At 44.2% G+C, this 20,164-nt stretch overlaps 1 protein-coding gene across 3 annotated transcripts in view; it reads right to left on the bottom strand.

Annotated features, from left to right (window-relative positions):
- The window catches only part of ntn2 (netrin 2), a 43,850-nt gene that overhangs the window by 20,862 nt on the left and 2,824 nt on the right, over positions 1-20,164 (bottom strand). For 2 of the 3 annotated variants that reach the window (XM_084937894.1, XM_084937895.1), the window contains exon 2: positions 8,634-9,889. In XM_084937894.1, coding sequence (XP_084794020.1) covers positions 8,634-9,684 — 1,051 coding nt within the window. In that variant the 5' untranslated portion in view covers positions 9,685-9,889. Of the gene's footprint in view, positions 1-8,633; positions 9,890-19,822; positions 20,156-20,164 lie in introns of those variants that run through there. The other variant, XM_084937896.1, reaches the window with a different exon arrangement.

Raw genomic sequence — 20,164 nt, 5'->3', positions numbered from 1 at the left:
TGCATGTGAAGATCTAAACAGCCTGTCCAACTTCTTCTAAGGGAAATGTGACAAAGAACACACACGTCACATTGAGTGGCTGGGGCTGCAGGGGTGGAAAGCGGGTGGGGGCATGGAGGTAGGGGTCTGTGATTGTGATCAAGCATCTCAGACACACACACAGCTGTGAGCACTTGTGACCATTAACACCTTGTAGCAGAACATGAAAGCGATGGATTGCGTTTTCTGCCCAGCTGAAGTACCAGCGGACCTCTTATGGCATCCTCTAGATTTACAGCTGTGCAATAAGATCGGCCAACAAAGACCGGACTGAGCTTGGACACGCTTAAGTGTGGAGAATGTAAAAGAAAGCTCCAGAATTTAACCTTTAAATGATTTAGCACGTGTAGCTGCAAAGGATTTAACGACATCCAGACATTTTGTCACAGGAAGAAAGAATTGGAAAAAGTTTAGTATCTGACAGTAAAAGAACGACGCAAATGGGGATGGATGCAGAAAAAAAAAAAGTGCAGGAGAAAAATGAACAAATCCCAGAAAATCAGCACTAAAAAAAATAAAAGCAAGTAGGTGTTTCTATGCTACCTGCATGTGGTTTTTTCCTGCACTTCACACCCTGCGTGCTGTTAACTCAGAGCTACAGCTGCCCCAAAGATCCTGGAATGTTTATGGGTTTGTTTTGAAGTGCCTATGCACGCACGCACGCACGCACACACACACACACGCACGCACGCACGCACGCACACACGCACACTCCACCAAAATGCCACCCCCTACCATCACCACCACTGCACACCCTCTCAACCAAATTAGGCTCAGCGGGGATAACTGAACTCTGTTGAAGACCATTTTTCAATTCATTAACACATCAAAGCTTCCGTAGTAGTGCTGTGCATAAAGACTCATTTTTATCTAAAGGAGGAAGGGGGGGGGGGGGGGGAGTCATTTCAGTATGGGGGAGGACTTCTGTGGGTGGCGGCAAAGTCAGCAAAGAGTCTGTGATCACCCCCCAAAGTGAACGATTTTCCTCCGTGGGTCAGTGTCCAATTCGAGGATGCGTAAAGCTGGTTTCTCGTGTTGTCGTGGAAATCAAATAACAAACACAGGCTACAGGCTTGGCAAACGGAGGGATGCGGAGACCAAAATAAAGGGAGGGAGGGAGGGAGGAGAACCCTTTGGAAAATTTTAGAGCAATGAATTGTTTCACCACACTGTCATCAAACCGAACGGTGCCAAGTGCAAAATTTTCATCTGCGGTTCTTGTTTCGACCTGGTACCTTCCCCCTACACAGTTCGTCATCTTAGGTGATCTGTGTTTTTCAAAACAAGAGGAAATATTTCGAGATCGAGAGGAAAAAAAATTAAACACACACACCACACCACTTGATTTCGGTTATTGTGTTGAGATGCCTCTACGAGGAAATGTGCTCCGAAGAGGTTCGGCCATTAAAGACTCTGCTCAACAACAACAACAAAAAAAAATGCGAGCGTGTTTGTGAGTGCACCACCCCTCTTGCATCCACTCCACATGTCCGGGATAAATCTAACCTCAATTTTCCTTCAGGCCGAACAAAAGCCAAGCCGTACGTATACAGTGAGCACAGCCAATTGATTTTGGATGCCTGTGCGAAACACAAATCCCATGGCTAAAATTGGTCCTTGAAAATTGGAGTGCGCTCACACCAACCACCTTTCCCCTCTTGGCCCATGCCACAGTCCAGACTTGCTTGCAGCAGCCCCCCTTGGGTGCTCCCTTTGCCTGGCCAAACAGGCTCTGCTATATGGGCTGCTGCCATCATGTGTGTGTATGTGTGTATGCCAATGCGTATGTGTGTGTGTGTTTGGGCCGAGTTCCACCTGGCTGCTCCAGCCACCTGCTCAGGGCACCAAGGGGAACACCCGGTTAATTAGCTCCTTATTATAGCCAAGCCAGTGTACAGTGTGGACACACACACACACACACACACACACACACACACACCAGTGATAAGTGTGTCGAGAGGTAATAACTGCCCACAAAATAATATGGACTGAGGGTAAAAAAAATAAAAGTCATAAGCAGATGTAAGCTCTGCTGGATCTGTAGACTCTAATGAGCTGTGGACATCAAGCTGAGACAATGACTTAAAGAGTCAGAGCTGAGGACTAACAGGAAACCCGGCTGGGTGCATTACACACTCGGTACAGTATGCAAGAGCTTCTGCCCCCCCCCCCACACACACACACACACAGACATCTTTCAATTTCAGATATGATACCACGTCTTAGACTTCCCCTCCCTCTGATGGGTTCTGTGGTTAGCCTCACACCGCTGGCTTAAGAGCAAGCTCTCAGGAGCCCTTTTGAACTTAAGAGTCCCCTTAATACCTCTGCCACCCCTCCTCTCTTTTTACTTTCATAAGACCCCATCTCAAATGCTGGTCGCTCGTCTCTCCTTTGCTCGTTTCCTGCCTTGGCCCTCGCTCTCGTCCACCTTTTTCCTGCATCTCCACTTTCTTTCTCTGGATGGCATCAGGCAGGGAGAGATTTTAACAAGATTAGTCTGGAGGGTTGCCAGGTTGGGGGCCTGGTGTCAGTGGAGATTTGAGTCCTTAGCTCTGTTTCCCCTCACTGGTCCACTTCACATCCCTACATCGTTATCTCTGTCCTGCCATTGCCTTTGCTTTCCGTCTCTTACTTGCTTTTTTTTTTCCTTGTCACAGTCAATAAGATGCAATCAGGAGAAGCAGCAGAGGATGTTGTGCAATCAAATCATCATGGTGAATCAGTAAGAACCAAGGTAAAGTGCAGCAGTTTTTACTTTTTGCCTTGACTCTTGGCACACACATGCATGATGTAGCCTCTGGGCATTGCACGAGATGCCCTGTTTGGGTTAGAAATAGAAATAGAAATAGAAAGTGACAGATGGAACATACTGTGAAAATTCACCACCTTGGCCAGAGATGACAGCAGAAATGGTGGAGAACCGTGGCTCAAACCCCAATAATAGCTAAACATTTGAAGCGGCTTTGGAGTCGTAAAGGTGATGTTTAAATCAGCAGTGAGAAGCAGAGGTAGGCTGACTTACAGATGCGGTCTGTAAGATGTATTCATGGGCTGAACTTCCTCAGTGGAGATGGATGCAGTCTTCTTTTGACTTCACTTCAAATGCAGTACACAAAATGCAAACGATGCCAGCGACTGATTGCTTAGATCAGTCTTTTTCCCCACCGTCTGAGTCAGGTATAGACATGAATGAAAACCTGTTAAAAAGGGAGCTCATACTAAAACATACTTTCTTTTAATATCCTCTGAAACTTGTTGCCACCAGCAATACCGGCTGGCAGCCAAAATACTACTTCTTTCTTCTTCTTTTTCCAGGCAAGAGAACACAAACACTTGCAACAACATATGAAGAGGAAAAACATTACGAAATGACGAATTCAGCGATAGAAGGAGGAGGCTGATATCAGTGAGGCGAAATAGATGAAATACAAAACAGCAGGCGTGAGTTTGTCCAGGCAGAAGAGGGAACACTGAAGAGTGCTACAACGAGGACAGAGAGCAAAGACAACGCTGGAGGTGAAGGGCACCTCAGGAGGTGATTGCTACCATCTGTGGGAGAGAGTTGATGTGGGCCTGGGAAAGCAGGGTGGGCACACACACTGTAGCTCCACCAGTTTGCTTTGGCACCGGGATGAAATGCTACATCACACTTCCAGATTACATGTGGCTCTCACACATGCACAGACGCGAGGAGATTCGTACGCACACTAACGCGCACTCCCTTGGCCTCGGGCAGCCGCGGAGCATCCAGCATTTTAACCCGGCTGACATTAAGCGCTGTTATTTGACACTTTGCTGTCCTGAACGTTTGTTTAACCGCGCTTCATTCTTGCCAGGAAGCCTTTATGGGTGGCTTTGCCGAATGAGAACTGCACCAGTCCCTTGCGGGTTGGCCACGAACCAAAGCTGCAATACTGACAGGGGGAATAAAAGCAAAGAGCAAAGCTTACAGTCAAAGTGACCAAATCCTGCTGTCCTAAAGGGCCTGCTTCAAATTCTTAAAGCGCACGCACCCCACCAAAACAAAATTCAGAGGCCTAATGTTATGTTTGTTGGCCTCGCCATACCATAACTCTCGTGTCTCACGCTAACTACCCCAGAGGCATGATTTTAAAAACAACATTCTGCGGCTGTGTAATTATTTGAAAGCACAAGAGGTTTCTTTAAAAAAAAAAAAAAAAAAAAAAATCACTTTCCTTTGCTCACCAACCCCCACGCCCCCTCAACAAGCACACATACAAACAAAAGTAACTGAAGCGTCGTTTCCCCGTTTGCCTCCATGGCAAAGGCAGCGGAGGTCACTTTCATAATGGCCTCTATAGTCAGATTAAAATAATAATAATTTTCTTAAAAAAGTTCAGCTGACCATGTTGTACCATTTTAGGGTACCAAGTGCTCTGGTGATGTTAGCTTTTCATTTCAAAATAAAAGCACACAAATGTTGCTCATCTGTGAAATCAGTTGCTGATGCATCTTCACGCATACTGTGCCATGCTTTCATATGTGGGATGTTTAAGAATGAGGTCATTTCTAACAAGTAAGTTTCTAAAAAGTGTCTTGATGAATCTGCTCCATGACTGGAACGTGGGCCTGACCTCTGCTTGGCCTTGGCGGAGGTGAAGGCGGAGGAGGAGGAGGAGGGGTGCTGTGAAAGGATGGAGGCCTATTTTGAAATTCTAATAAGGATTGAATAACCATCTGCCCCTTGTCAGTGAGAGAAATGAAAAGGTGGAAAAAGAGATATAAAAAAAGAGGAAAAAAAAGCGGCGAATTTGCGCTTCTGTGGTCTTTCAGAGTTTCCAGCTCTGAAAGCTTCATCAGAGTAATGGTTCTGAGCATGTGTTGCTGGCCGGCCTCTTGCTTTGACACCGCTGCTGGATCACACTGCTCTCCCTAAGAAACCCATCTGTCAATGTCCCCCTAATTCCAGCTAATAGTTTCCAAAAAACATAAGCTGAGCCCACAAAAAGCCACAAGCCCCCTGAAAAGCTTGAGAGGGTTTGTGACAAGACTCGCAAAAATCTGTCCGTTCTGCTTCTCCTTCCTCTTCCGCTGTAAAAGTCACATTTTAATAAGACCACTGTTTCATTAGTGAAGCAGACATGATCTAATAGCATCTACGTATTATATAACAGCTAATAACTTTTTTCAGAGGTAATAACTAATTTTTGGGATTTCCTTCAGGTGATGACATGGCCTGAGGTATAACGAGAGTCTACAGTGAAAAGGTCTTTGACTGATTGGCTGTTTAATTTCAAAATTAAACCCTCTTGTGCAGAAAAAAAGAAGAATACCATATCATTCATTCCCTCCGTGGACCCAGTGTGTCAAATTTTCTACTCAAAACATTCAACACCACGCCCAAAGACGTCAGCAGAGCAGAAACACTCGGCTTTCGCTGCTAACCGCAGCTCACCTGCATTTCTGGCAAATCAGACGAAACAGCAGTTCAATCAGTCTTTAAATGACTTCCCTGTTTAATGCATACCAGCGCGCCTGGCTCAACACTGGAAGCAGATCTGGCTCGGTGGGCCACTGGGGAATGGATGGTGTCTGGCCCTGAGCTCGCAGCGTCCCAGCAGTGCTCTGGACTTCCTGCAGGTTGAGTACAAATGAGGGAGAGGAAGGGCTGGAGAATAGAGCAGCTTGTTGTTGCAGCCAAACAGGGCCGAGACGGCTGTGGACACAGCCAAGAGCAGAGAGCTACGAGACCATAAATTATCATCTACTCAGGATGCCACATTGTCGTTGACTCCACAAGAGGGCTCTTCATCTTACGGTGCGACTTTGACAGATTCAATTTATGGCATGATCTAGTGTCTCATATTTTTAAGTTAACATAAAGTATTTACATTACGAGACCGGCCACGCCAGCAGAAAAGCCCACACTCCATCACAACCACTAACCAAATAGCTCTTATCCATCTGTTTCCTTATTCTCTCCTGTGGCTCGGACGCCGAGCAGATAAATCACAGATTTTTCCATCATGTCTCCCTCAATACAAACAGACACAATCCTTTACGAGGCTGCCCTCTCCGACTACTACAGCAGGGATTTGTAAACCAATGTCTCGAGGCAGGATTCATAGAGAGGGAGGCGGCAGATGGGCGTGTGTGCGCATGGCTTGTGTCTGGAGACGCTATGAGAGTTTGCCAAGAGCACAGACAGAAATCCTGGTGCGGGGCATGTCGAAGATTTAGCAAAACCCAAGTTCTGATGGAGGCGATGTTCACGTTGTGCATGTTAAGATTTAAGTCAAGACCAATAAGACCAAAACCTTGCACAACGTTTAAAAGGAACTTGAAAGGGTAAAAAAAAAAAAAAAAAAAAAAAAAAAAAAATATCAGCCAAGAGGCACATAATTTCTCAAGAGCCGACTCGGCTTCAGTGGCAGGGTGCAAAACAGCTTTTGATGTGGCTCTAAATCTGCCCACTCTGAATTCCTCATTACCCACAAACCACCTCCCAATCAGCTTAACTCCGTCACCCCTGCACGGAGGATCGTGACCTTTCAGACTCTCCCTCCAAACCCAAACAACCCCAGGACCTCTTATGACACCTAAGGGACTCCTCCGCTACGTAACTTACCACTCTTACACCCCCCCCATCAGTTTGTGTAACATCTCAAAAAGAAAAGCAAGCAGAGAAATCGACAAGGCAAGGCAGCATTTTTTTTTCTTAAGGGGCTTTATTTATACACTGAGGAGCCTCTTTAAAAGGCTTTCCTGCTACTTTAAGAATATTTTGGAAGTGGTTCCAGTGGAATAGGCTGTAAAAAAAAGCAAAAAAAAAAAAAGCTTGTGGAACGTGAAATTAGGGACAACTGGGACTGGTTTGTTGGCAAATCAGGATGTGTGATCAGGTATAGCGTGCGACTAGCAAAGACCTTTAACTGCCCTGTATCAACACCGGGATTAGGTCATCGTAGTTGGCCGGTGGAGCCGGGCTGTTTAGGCCAGAACTTCTGGGTAAAAGTGACATATCAATCCCACAGAGATGAGATCTACGGAAAGCGGGCGTAACACTTCACAAACGGCTACGGGACATTTGAAAGAGGGCGTGCGCAAAAGTACGAGGGTGAAATCACTCAGGGATTGACAGGATATTGTTACAGAAAGGGGTTAGGTGTATGTGTGCCTGCATCTGTGAGCTGAGAAAGCGAGGGCGTCAAGGAGGAAAAGCCAAAAGTAAGGTTGAAATCTCCCGTGTCAGTTCTAAGTCCAGTCTAAGGCTAGAACGGTCTCGCTTCTCTGGCTCTGTCACTCTCTGTCCCCTTTAAACAGATCTGGCTCTGTTCAATGCTAAATATGAACTCAGGCCAGCTCACAGGGCAATTACAACATGTTAGAAAAATATACTGAGTTTTTCAATGTCCTGCTCCTGTTTCTCCCCCCCCCCCTTCTCTGGCTGTAATTTTATTTCATAAAGGTTAAAGCAGGGACAGTGGTTTCTAATATGGTTTTATTTTCCTACGCTAACACATTTTTGTGACAAGCAAAATTGACCTGAATTGAGTTCAACAGAAGAACGCTGTAAATAAAAAAAAAAAAAAAAAAAAAAAATTATATATATATATATATATATATATATATATATATACACACACACACACACACACACACATATATATATAACCACCAAAGAAACAGCCACACATTAGAGGATGAATCCTGATCAAAACACTAATGTGACATGTAAGCAAGACCTTTGTACAGCCATAAAATTGGTGTCATAGAAAGGCCTAATCCTATACAAAGGTAATCCACTTACATTACAAAAATTGCCACAGAAATTGCCATGACTTTTCTTGGCATGCTTTCAGAGCATGTCTGGATGACTTTTACTGAGTGTGTCGTGAGGTGACGGCAAACACTGCCAAATAACATTCTTGGATGTCTTAGCCGTAGCCGTGTGCCAATGAGTCGAGCTGTTGTCATCCACTGTTTAGACTTGCTTGTGCAAAACAATTTTTTCCTTTTTTAAATAGACAAGTTCAGGATGTAGTTGAGTGCAGTAGCCCTGTTTTTCTCTACTGGAACAGTAAATGCAAGAGGCTGATGAGAAATGAAAGGAACGTATGGGCTTGTGTTTTGAGAGACATTGCCAAAGTTGTCAGCGCACAACTCTTCACCTGTATAAACAACATAATGTTCTGGCAACATCATTAATTACTCTTATGACAGTCAAACACGGGTCTTCCGAGTCATATTTATCCTTTTCTACAGCTCACTCTTTCTCTGTGTTGCTTCTGAATAAAATCATTTTTGGTGCCCTCTCAGTTCAGCTCACGTCCTGAAAATAACTGTGCCGTGAAAAGATGCAACAAAATAAAGAAACATTGAAATTTTCAGGCATTTCCTAATTTTCATCTGCTCAGCTAAGACATGCAATCAGAACTTTAGATGCAGCCACTGTTGCGCTGATTTTTGCGCCACAGTGTTGTTCAAATTCAGACTTATTTATGATTGTCTGCAACCTGAAGTAATGATCCCACGCAATATCCAGATTATATCCGCGAGATATCTAGAGCAGACAAACTAAAACATGGTTAAAAGCACATAACGGATGACAGATAAGAAGAGAGACTTACGCAGACATTCATTGGCCTCGCGAGCATTGGCTCTCTGCCAAGGTCGGTCATAGTGAAAGGGCTTGCAGCGGTCACATTCAGGTCCCTCCGTGTTGTGTTTGCAGTCACATACCAGTTTACCTTCCTTGTCTTTCAGACAGCGTGAGGCATGGCCGTTGCACTTACACCTCCCGCCCACCTGGAAGTCTCCCACTGCATAGAAATAAGTTGGGAGTGTTGATGTCACTGCCATGGGGTCATCATCCCTCCCTCCAGTGTTGCCTCCGGCCCCTAGTACCAACTCCCGGGGCATCTGCGGCCGGCTAAAGACCACACGGATATCAGTGACGGTGACCCAGTCCTGAAGAACTGGGCTGTTGTCAAAATCTTTACCAGAAGGCCGTCCATCCAGAGTGCTGAAAGCTATAAGCCCTCCAGACAGCGGATAAAGGTCAGTGTGACCATCTGTGCAAAGAGCTTCCTGCTCATTCTGCTTGGTGATGGTTGCCTTGTTGGGTCGGTTGTACATGCGGCGGCACTGCGAGGAGTAGAACTGGTAGGGCATCCAGCTTTTGCCATAGTCCATGCTTTTGTATATGGCCAGGGACTCGGGTCGTGGTGAACAAAACTGCAGGCTGACGTAGGTAATCTCAAATTTTTTACCCAGCGAAAGGGTGAGAGTCACATTGTACGGAGAGGTGTTCAGATTCTCCGACTGCCAGCAGGTGAGGTTGTGGGCCGAGTTGAGGTCGGTGAGGTAGGAAGCCGGGTGGGCACGGCGAGGGTCGGCTGCGTCACAGATTTGGCACGTGCGTACAGAAGGCCGCTCGTCGCCCCGCTCCACCACGCTACAGGAACGGGAGGGAGGTCGGCCACACACGCTGGAAACCATCACCTCCTTGCCGAAGGCAGCATTGATAAACTCAGGGATACACCGGCGTGCTGCACCGGTGTCATCATAGCAGGGGTCTGGAGGAGTCTGCTGTCCTGCGAAGGGATTAGCGGCACTGTGGGTGAAGGTTGAGCATGCCAGGAGGCACAGGCCCAGCAGGTACCTCCAAGGTTCCCTCATCCTGCTCAAGGGGCCTGTGTTTGGATGTCTATGTGCAAGGATGAGGGTATGTGTGTTTGCCCAAGTGTGTAAACTGAGTGTCTGCGTCGTTGCACTGATGTGTCAGTGTGTGACTCCCCCCCCCGTGAGTGTGCAATTTGTGAGTCAGTGGAAGAAGAGTGTCTGAGCTCAGTGACCCTTCGCTTCAGGCTGACCAGAGCCTTTCCTGTAAGAGAGAGAAATAAACACAAGGGTCAATGTCATCGACATATTTTACCATAACAGGATAGAAAATGGAAAGTGGCAGTAATGTACTGCATAAAAAACAAGCAAACAAAAAACCCAATGTTGTGTATCTTTAAAACCAAATTATACTTCCCCTTATAAAGGAAATTAAATAAAATCTTTTACGTTGTACGGCCACAAGTGAATGTTTTCATTGACTGAAAGCCTGTCAAAGGATCAGACAGATGAGGGGCCCGAGAGAGAGAATGTGACCATTTAAAGAGAGACATAAGTGGCTGCAAGTAGCTGCATCCTGAATTTCAATGCCGGCCTCTCATTCACTACTCGAGTCCTACGCTATTCAGGTCAAAACTGGCCAAGCCTTCTGGTCATGCTTGAGCAGCATGGCAGAAGTCACCCCATAATCCCTGGTGGTGCGGCAGAGCAGTGAACCGTGTGTGACCCTGGTCAAAGCACTGCTGCAAGCGCTGGTCCTAGAAGGAAAAAAAAAAAAAAGACGGGGGGTGGATTCTACATATGAAGACCAGGCTGTAGTTACTTGCTAATTTTTGAGGAATTTTACAGGAAATCAACCGTTGCAACGCTATTGTGACACAGTGCTGACCGCAAAGAAGGCAGCGTTGTGTTTATTCGCTGAACCAGAAAATTCACCAAAAGTGATGGGTATTTGAGAAATGAACTCCACTTTAAAAGAACTGAGTCTGTGAGACACTTTTCAGGCCTTTCTAAATCTATGGGTCAAGACAGGTACCTGGTTGGCTTCTTTCATAAGCTCAGTGCTTGACGAGAGGCCTCTTGGTCCCCGAGAAAGATCGAGGGGCACAAGGAGAAAAAGGCCCAGAGCAAAGAAAGCAGACAATAGAAAGAGATGTATATGGCCTGAGGTTTCTTCTTCCTTAATCCCCTTTTTACTTCCCTGGATGTCAAGTCTAGAAGAGCCTCATTTTAAAAGTGACAGCGGAGGGGTTGGGAAGGTACCCCAACCGTTTAAATTCAATTACAATGCATCACACCCACCTCCTTCTACCCGCACACTCTTTCTTATACTACAGATTCGTTTTTCATCTTTGTAGAACAAAAAGCTGCATCTGTGGCCAATCAAAAAAAAAGTCAATTTTTGTGGATTTTGTCCATAGAAATTCTCAAAATTAAAAAAAACAAAAACAAAAAACAACACCCAAGTGTCCTAATAAATAGGATGCCTCTTCTGTGCTTAAACACCATTCAGCTGATTCTCAAGCAAGGTTCAGATGCTTAGAAAAATTAATGTGATGAATATCGATATCAATCTCTGTCACGCATTACAGAGTGTAACCTGTGTGGTGTTAATTTTAGCAACATTAAGCAGGTAATTTTTTTAGATTTAGGTTTTTTTATGCAGGAGAACATTGGATACAGTTTTCACTCTTAAAGAAAAGAAGAAAAGTATGCTGTTAATAATTTTAAAGTAACAGGTACATTTGGAGTATTTAAAAAGAAAGGAGATAAAATATCATACAGGTGTTTTTCTATTTAAACATACAATGTCATAAGCGAAATGCAGTATCTACACAGTATTATAAAGGGTTGTGGGCTGTATTATAGAGTATCCTAATGCCCCTATCTTAAAGTGAAATTACATAGTTTGAGGTGCAAACTGTAGTACATGCATGTTGTGTTTATTTTTTTACTAATTGGCATTTCAGGAACTAAATCAGTCTTTCATTTTAAAGACCTGATTTAAATCAAATAAAATCCCCAACTCGTCTTTTTGTTTTATTTGGTTTTAACATTTATAACTAAAGATTTAAGAAGACTTGTCTTTAATATTTGTTTAGCATTGATTTTAACCATATGCGTAAAAGTTTACATTGCTGTTAATTAATTGTATGTTGTTAAAAATGAAGTAAATTTATGTTATTTACTAGACAAAAAACAAAACAAAAAACCTTTTCAGGTCTGAAACATACGCCTTATTTGAATGACACAAAGTATCACCACCTTTAAATACAGTAACTTAAGCACATTAATGCGTAATTACAATGTAAAAAGATGCACTTTCAAAAATACCTTAAAGGTACTTTTAATTAAAACATACTATGATCTTATAATACAAAACACAGTGTATTTGTCTCTTTCTTTAAACATACCAAATCGTACTCCGTTGTCCTTCTGTACCTACTGTATGTATGCATCACTACTTCAAATAAAAAGTTCAGAAAAATTACAGAGAACTTTTGGGACATGACAGCATAAGTTGTAGGATTTAGTATAAAGTGCTATAGTGGGAAGTTCCCTATATGTGAGTATAGGGAAATATAACCTAACACATCTGAGCTCTGAAGCAGACATTCAGAAATAATCTTCTTGGCAAGTTAAAGACCTCAGCATAAGAATAAAAACAACACATTTCCTCTTGCACAGTGAATTGAGAGGATGGGTCTGCTCATTAATGACTGGACTAAGAGGTCTTGGCAGGATAGATAAGGACACAGATAGGTTGCATGTGTCTGCGGTCAGGGAGGTTAAAGTGGTTACACAGACGGGAGTTCATCAACCAAACGTACTCCATCAAAAGACCGGTCATGGTAAGGCTGGTGGGCTTGACACTCAGTGGGGAGGGCGCAGAGAGGCGGCCGATAGAATTAGCAACTCATTAGCATCCAGGCCGGGCTTCCATCAGCAGCATGCTCATCTGGGAAAATAAACTGTGGGGAGTCTCTGAAGGAGAGAGGAAGTAGGAGTGGAAACAAAATAGGAAAAAGGTCTAGAAATTATCACAGGATTGAAGATTTTATGGGCATGTTTAGAAAGAGTTGGTGGGTGGACAGCAGACGAGAGAAAAATAGATGGCATAATCATACATAAGAGTTTTGGTAGGCAAGAAAGAAAAGGGACACGGGAAGGAGAGAAACAGTGAGGGGCACGACAGTGATAAAGCAGAAATGACTGGAGGGAGGGCAAGCAAGGACAGAGATGAATGGGAGCAGTAGGAGAAAGAGGGAAAGTGACAGAGATGGAGGGAGGGAGTTGAGGGAAGGACATAAAAATTGAGAGAGGGCGCAATGGAGGGGAGACAGATTAAGGTAGAGGACTGCACGGGTCTGTGTCTGGACTTTGGATGACTAAATATGGTGCGGCCCATGTGCCTGCCGGGAGACTCTCGCAGGGTCTGGTGCTGTCAGGCGCGTCTGGCAGACGAGCGTGTAGGTTAAACAGAGACGGTACAGTGACACGGCTGTTTAATTCCACTCAGTCCGTCCTCCGAAACAGTTGCCAGCATGCACGAGAGACTTATCTCACTTCCACTAAAATCAGCCTTTTGGTATTTTTTATCTCTGCTATGACATCAGCACTGAGGTGTAGCAGGTTGACCTTTTAAATACTAAGAATCTGTTTCAGCAAAAAGTTATCTGCCTTTAGCTTTGGCCGTGTGTTTAACAAGCTACGACTTCCCCTCAGTGGGAAAGATTTAGCCTCTCATTAAATGTGGTTAAAGTAGCAACAGTTGCAGTCCAGTGTCTCCGTCTTTCTGATTAAGACGACGAATCCCACACAGAAATGTTGGGTTAGCGAGGAGAGGCTGCAGCTTTTAAAGAGAAAACAAAAGATCTGCAGATTTGCTTACATTGTTCCAGTAAAGAAATATTCTTATTGTTGTGGGAGAAAATAAAATCATGCATGCAATATTTTTACATTATGATTCCTGTCAAGAGTTAAATGAGATGATTAAAACCACTCTCGTTCAAGTGAGTGTAGCAGTTATCCTGGCTCTGTTTAAGTGTTAGAAAATCTGGCTGCCACGTTGCCCAAGCTCACTAATTAATTACATTTGAGCGTAAAGATGTTACATTTAACCTGAGGGTAATGCATCGCTTCCCATGTTGATCTCCAATAATAGCTACGCTTTTGCATTTCACGTTAAAGTTGGCCTGCTTGCAAACCTACTGGCATCATTTAAGTGAGAAAAAAGAAGAAGTAATTTTAAATTGATTAGCTGGTCAAAGTGCGGTGATAAATACAAACTGCATATTAGGCAAATTGTCACAACAACATTCCTCTGTGGCATAACGGCAATGAAAATCCTGAATGTGCAAACATGTTATGATCCCAAATCCTGGGCTGTGGCAGTGTTAAATTATTTGCTTATTAGTAATATAGACTCGAAAGAATGAAAATAATATGGGGCTTTTAGAGTGAAAGCCCTCGCTCTCCCCCTGCATAGCATGTTTTTCCTGGCCATGAAGATTACTCAGGCCATTTGGCAGTCGGAACAGATCCAGCGGTTTAAAAATCAAACCAGTGAGCCCAATTAAGGAAGGCTGATGATGAGGGGCAATGGGAAAGGAAATTAGATTAAAGAGATGTGGGCGACGAATAGAGGGAGCAGAAATCCAGGAAGACAGACGAGAGAGAAAGGGAGGAAGAGAAGAACAGGAAGATGACAGGGTGGTCTGGTGGTTTCAGCGGAGACATTCCAGGGAACGTTTTTTCAGCTTCTCGCTGTCACCGGGAGATCATCCCATGTTGAGTTGTCTCTCTTTCAAGCGTGGGCGCCTCTGTCAGAGTTCACAGATTAGGAAAACAGAAGTGGCTGAGAGGCTTTATTTGGCTTGGGTGAAGAGGAGGGCGCCAGGGGAGGTGAGGATAGGAGAGGGACCAGCTGAGCCACTTTGTATCCCAACTGGGAGCCGTTCCTGCTGTTCTGGAGCGACGGTGTGCTGGCTGCACTCAAAGTGGGACTGAATGGAGGCCTTCTGCGACGACCGTCTCAGATGACAGCAAGCTGGGGTCCAAATTGGTACCCTGCTAACCCTCCAGCCTGCTGTATAGTAATCCCTAATGGGGTTATTACCGGCTGCCCGGAATCATGATGGGATTTTTAATAGGCTAACAACAGGGCTACCTCCATTCTCATTATCAGCATGGAAAGATACACTGTATGAATATTACGCTGCTGAACAGGAAAGCAACAGGAATCCCCTACATCTACTCCATCCCCTCAATCTTATCCATTTATCAACTACTAGTGTTCTCTTTCAGATATCAGGAAGTAGTCACGTTTCACAAGGTTTATTTTAGCTTTTGTGCCACACCTATAAATTATTAATTGATGCCATTTATGAGAGAATAACATAAATGTATATATTTGAGAAAACGGAACCAGCCATAAATGACAGTTCTGATTAATCATGAATCACATCCCTGTCCACTTTGCACACCCACACACACACACACCTGAAAGGTAAACAAACTTGTCCAGACCAGTCAACATGACTGACAGGTTTCAGGTAACAGGGGTCAGATATTATCAGCCTGAATCCCACTTAATGATGTCCATCTCCATGGTCATGAAGATCCTACCATTTGTGTTTGTGTGTACGTATGTGAGGGTGAAGGAAAGTCTGAGTACCTCACTAGCATTCATTAGGCACTGAAGAGGCAGGGGGAGGGCTGAAGAAAGAGGGGTGTAACCTCTCACAGCTGAGGGCGTCATTAGCACGGGGATCACTAACAAATTTTTAAAGCCTGCTTATGTCTCCTCAGAGGGTGTGTGTGTGTGTGTGTGTGTGTGTGTGTGTGTGTGTGTGTGTAATATGACAAATCCTCCAATTCCAACCTTCAAAACTACTCACCATCACCTTACTGCTATATCAAACTCCTGTAGCTAAACCCGAGTCCATGAGATAGTACTGGCTGTTTCTGGGATAACACAAAGCGGTTTCAAAGTGTCTGTGTGGCTCGAGACGCAGCAGGCAGATCCACAGAGGATCATAAAACATCCAAGTGAAAAAAAAAATTCTCTACCTTTCTATCTGATAGAAAGAGACACCGCAGGGAGAAACCCTGAACGCCCAGCAGAGGAATGCAGCAGCTTCTCTGGCCCAGCCCACACCGCCGGCCCCGAGTCTGACAGCAGTTCTTTAAATCAACAGAACCTGATCCAGAACCAAACAGGAGGAGAGACGACAGACAGAGAAGTTAAGACGGCTCTCACAGACTCTGGACGGGAAGCTGTACTGAGCTGCTGATCCTTGTATTTAGTGCAAAAAGTCACGAAAATTGCTGATAGGACACCTTGTTGTATATTTTTGTCTGTTAAAAAGAGGGTTCAGTGAGGTGAGCCTGCTCTCGGTGAGAAAACGAGAAGCGTAAGGGAGTGGAGAGGACATGAGCAGGCAGAACGTTTTAGGCATTACTCATGAATTTACACGGGATTAAAGAGGGTTAAACTGTGAGAACAGAAACAGGCAAAAATACACATCAAATGAATACTTTGGTTTTAGTTGTTTTTCCAACTTAGAGCCTCCACACATCCGACTCATGTGTTTTCTGCTGCACTTTTAAATGTGACTGCACTCATAAAAAGTGAGAAGAAAACACAGTAAGTAGGGTGAAGACGAGTATGAGCTCTACAGTTAAAAAAAATAATAAAATATGATGCATTTAAATAATTTCTTTTTTAGTTTTGACCTTTTTTTAAAAACATTTAGTCAGTGACACAAACCAAACATCTGTGGTAAAATAACTGATTTTAAGACTAAATCCTACAGAAAGATTAACCTTAAATGACACTGCAAAATAAAGTATTTGAGTTAGCAGTGACAAACTCTGAATATTTGAGTCACAGCCAAACGGATCATGGATAATTCTGAACATAAGTATGTTGCGTTACAGGATGTGGAACTATTTTCTTGAAAAAAAAAAAAAAAAAAAAAAAAAAAAAATCTCCATGAAGCTCCCACGAGGAAAAACTTTTCTTCTGGATTTTTAGCTGACATGGTAAAAGAGTTTGGAGTACAAGGACTGGCGTACAAAAATTTATAGCCACCTATGTCACGCTGTGATCCGTTTTCAAATACAAGAAATATTTCCCCTACATGTGCTGTCAAGATGAGCTTGAGAGAGAGAGAGAGAGAGAGAGAGAGAGAGAGAGAGAGAGAGCGAAAAAGATGGATGATATCCTCGGACCTGCGATGGCGGGCAGACTAACAAATTCCTTTAACAGTGGATGAAAGCTATCAAGTAGCAGGATTACAGCGATAATACAGACATGTGAGAAATGCTGAACTTCCCAAAGTGTGGTGTTTTCAGGAAGCGGTTGGACTGGAGGGCTGCCCTACGGAACATTTCCCATGGACATAAGCACAACCCAGACCGCAGCTTGAGAGGCAGGTGAGCAGTTTCTGGGTATGAGAGGAAGTAACTCGTTCAGAGGCATGGAAGGATTTAAGGAGAAGAGAGGTGAACGCTCCTTTAAAACCCTTTGAAGGTTGGCTGCGGTAGGCAGAGCCGCGGTTTTCCCAAAAAGCCCCCCTAACAGGAAAAACGGTCTCTTTTTCTTTCTTTTTTTTCCATTGCATAAGAGAAACCTCTACCCCACCACAGCCAAAAGCACGGACCTACTTTGAACTCCAAGGGGGGTGCAAATCGTTTTATTAAGTCCTTGAAATACTCCGAAGGTTGCGTTCATTAAACACACTCCTTGACAAACAAGTCGTATTTACAAGACACTTTATTTAAGCTTGTGACTCAGACAAGCCTGCTTCACCTCTTCCTGTTCTTTCCTCTCCATCTTTATTCATTCTCCCTTGAGGGCGATGTTACTACACCCCAGGGGGATTTCTGTGGGGGAGTTGCCCACAGGTCAGAGGTCAGAGTGTAAAGGCACTAACACTTTTCCATCACTATGGATGTGTCTGTGTGTATCCAAGTCAGATAAGTATACTGATAGGAAATAAGTGGGGCCAGATATACGCATGTGGACCTCACACACACACGCATGTATACACATCACTCTGCATCTGGATGAAATCTGCAGCTAGCAAACACAGGCCTAGCGTTTGCTGGTGCAGGAAGTGGTGGGATAAAATGTGAATCTCTGCCTCTGGGTCCTCTTCCCACAGCGAGAGCCATCTTGGGTATCACGCTGATGAATGATGGGTATTTTAACAGAGAAGGTAAGCAAGTACAAACACCTAATTTGTCACTCAGAGAGATATCACACAGGCAATTCAGTCAGCAGTCAAGATAGTATTTCAACTTCATTCTCACCTCTGAAGTGAAGACAGATGCTGCCTGAGTGAGTGCATGTAATGTGGGTACTCTGTCACACCACATTCAGCTCATGGGCTGCATATAAATGCAAGGTTGGAAACAGAATATATCAATTCTTAATGGATTGAAATCAAACTCTAATTCTTGGATCTTGTGTTTTATCCCTGTAGCTACCAGAGTCTGATATGGTAGCTCCTGACAAACAGCTGCATCGTGAGTTCAATGATAGCCTCTCCCACAGGCTCGTGGTTGAGCAGACCTTATTAATTAATCAGCCTGCACCGTTTATTCGAATGCTTGACTCAAGGGGGATGAAGTTACACACAGCAAAAACAGAGCAGTGTATGCGACTAGGAGAAACAGATATAGCATTACTTTCCCGCTCTCGTCAAACTGCTGAAGCCACAGAAGGAAAAATATAGTGGAAGTGTTGACTTTACTCGCTCAGGTGGACGAAGCCAAGATCCAGAGGAATCCTGCTCTTCAAGGCAGAAGAAAACAGTCTGCTTATGTTACTGCAGCTTTAACCATCTCCATCCAGCCGCACTTTAAGGAGTTAATAAAAATCTGCACTATGTTGCTCTGGATTAGCCTCCACATCATGTGCCTTCAGCTGCTCCTGGCTCTACCTCCCTCGCTCTGTCACTGATGGAAGCATTGTGTGATGCAATTAAATAATGATGATTAATTTGCGAAAACAGGGAAGCGGTGGCTGCACTCCAGATGAACAGCCCTTCGCTTCAGATGCATTCAACTCCCCCTGCTTTCCTCTGGCTTCGACTTGACATTTCACATTCTTTCTGACCTTGGCGAGCGGCGAGGTTTCAGAGGCCCTCATCGTGCACCGATTCCAGGCGTTTGCGGCGAGAGTGAGAAGTAGGTCAAGTGGCTGACACCGTTTCAGAGCGCAACAGGGGGATACTTTAAGTCTATTGAAGCAGTTAAGATAAGCCATCGGTATGGGATTCTCGCTTTCGCTTCCAGGCTTGTACCTGCTTGAGAGCAGAGAAGTGGATGAGCTCGGGGAGGGTGAACCTCATCAGTATTGTCAAGGCTATTGTTTCCCATCACACCCTGACAGGAAGTGGACTTAAGTGCAAAAATGTATTATCATCATTTGCTATTTAGAGTTTAGAGCACAGGTATCAAATAAATTTTACATCACGGACCACATACACATTACTTTGATCTTATGTGGGCCGTACCAGTGAAACTCCCCTTTCTGTCAGTGTGCAGAAGCTTAACTACACATTTAAACCCAGAGAGATTTTAATAAAGATTTTAATATAAAAAAAGAAAGTCAAATTTCAACAGCATTTCTAAATGATAAAGAAATGCTGCTGCAGTAAATGAATGAAATCTGTCAGCACGACTCTTTGGGCTTAAATTCTGTGTAGCAGTAATGTTTAAAATGATAGAAATCTATCATTTATTTACTTTGGTGTAGTATGAATGGTAATGGGGAAGGTCTGGATCAGTAAAAAAAAAAAAAAAAAAAAAAAAAAAAAGGCTTCAAAACTTGTAAAAGGACGGTTAAAAGTCATATATTCATGTCCTCCTACACATTTTCCATCAAGTAGGCCGGATTGGAGTCTTGGGCGGCCGATTCTTGCCCCTGGGACTTATGTTTGCCAACCCTGATTTAGACAGATTTTCCTGACCTTTAATAATAAAGACAAGTTATTTCTCCAAACGAGCTACTTTGTCTTAATTTAAACATTTTTAATGCATAAATGTCCCTTTTTTTAACCACAAGTTGCACGTGGTGGGGTCGAACGGAAAAGGGGGTAATATTAGAAGCGGCCAATGCACCGATCACGCGCCAGTGCCCGAACCTGGAAGCTGTTGCATGCAAGCTGGCTTTCATATAGCTCACCTCTTGCACCTCGGCACGGGCTGACATTGTAGTTTTTCCTTTGCGGCGACACGTGGGCCAGGTGTAAACCGTGGAGGCTGACACCTGTTCGTGATGTCCGCCGCTCTGATCCAGCGCGTCCCGGTGATTCAGCAACCCGAAACTTACACGACCTCAGTCTGTAATGCGGTAATAACAGTCACTGCCTGCGTTTAAAACAAATAGCAGGTTTGGACAGCCCGTCACAGCGAGCGCCGTGAGTCACTTACTAGGAAAATAAGCGGTGCGTAAAATTGAGATCTGCTCTCCTCAAAGACGCGCACACGCCGGGTGTGTGGAACAAACAGGCACGGTGAGCCGCAA

Source organism: Perissodus microlepis, chromosome 8 (assembly GCF_051167445.1).
Source record: "Perissodus microlepis isolate ML-2025 ecotype Zambia chromosome 8, ASM5116744v1, whole genome shotgun sequence".
In the NCBI taxonomy this organism is placed as follows: domain Eukaryota; kingdom Metazoa; phylum Chordata; class Actinopteri; order Cichliformes; family Cichlidae; genus Perissodus; species Perissodus microlepis.
Note: the sequence above shows the minus strand (reverse complement) of the source record. Positions and strands in the feature narration are given on the sequence as shown.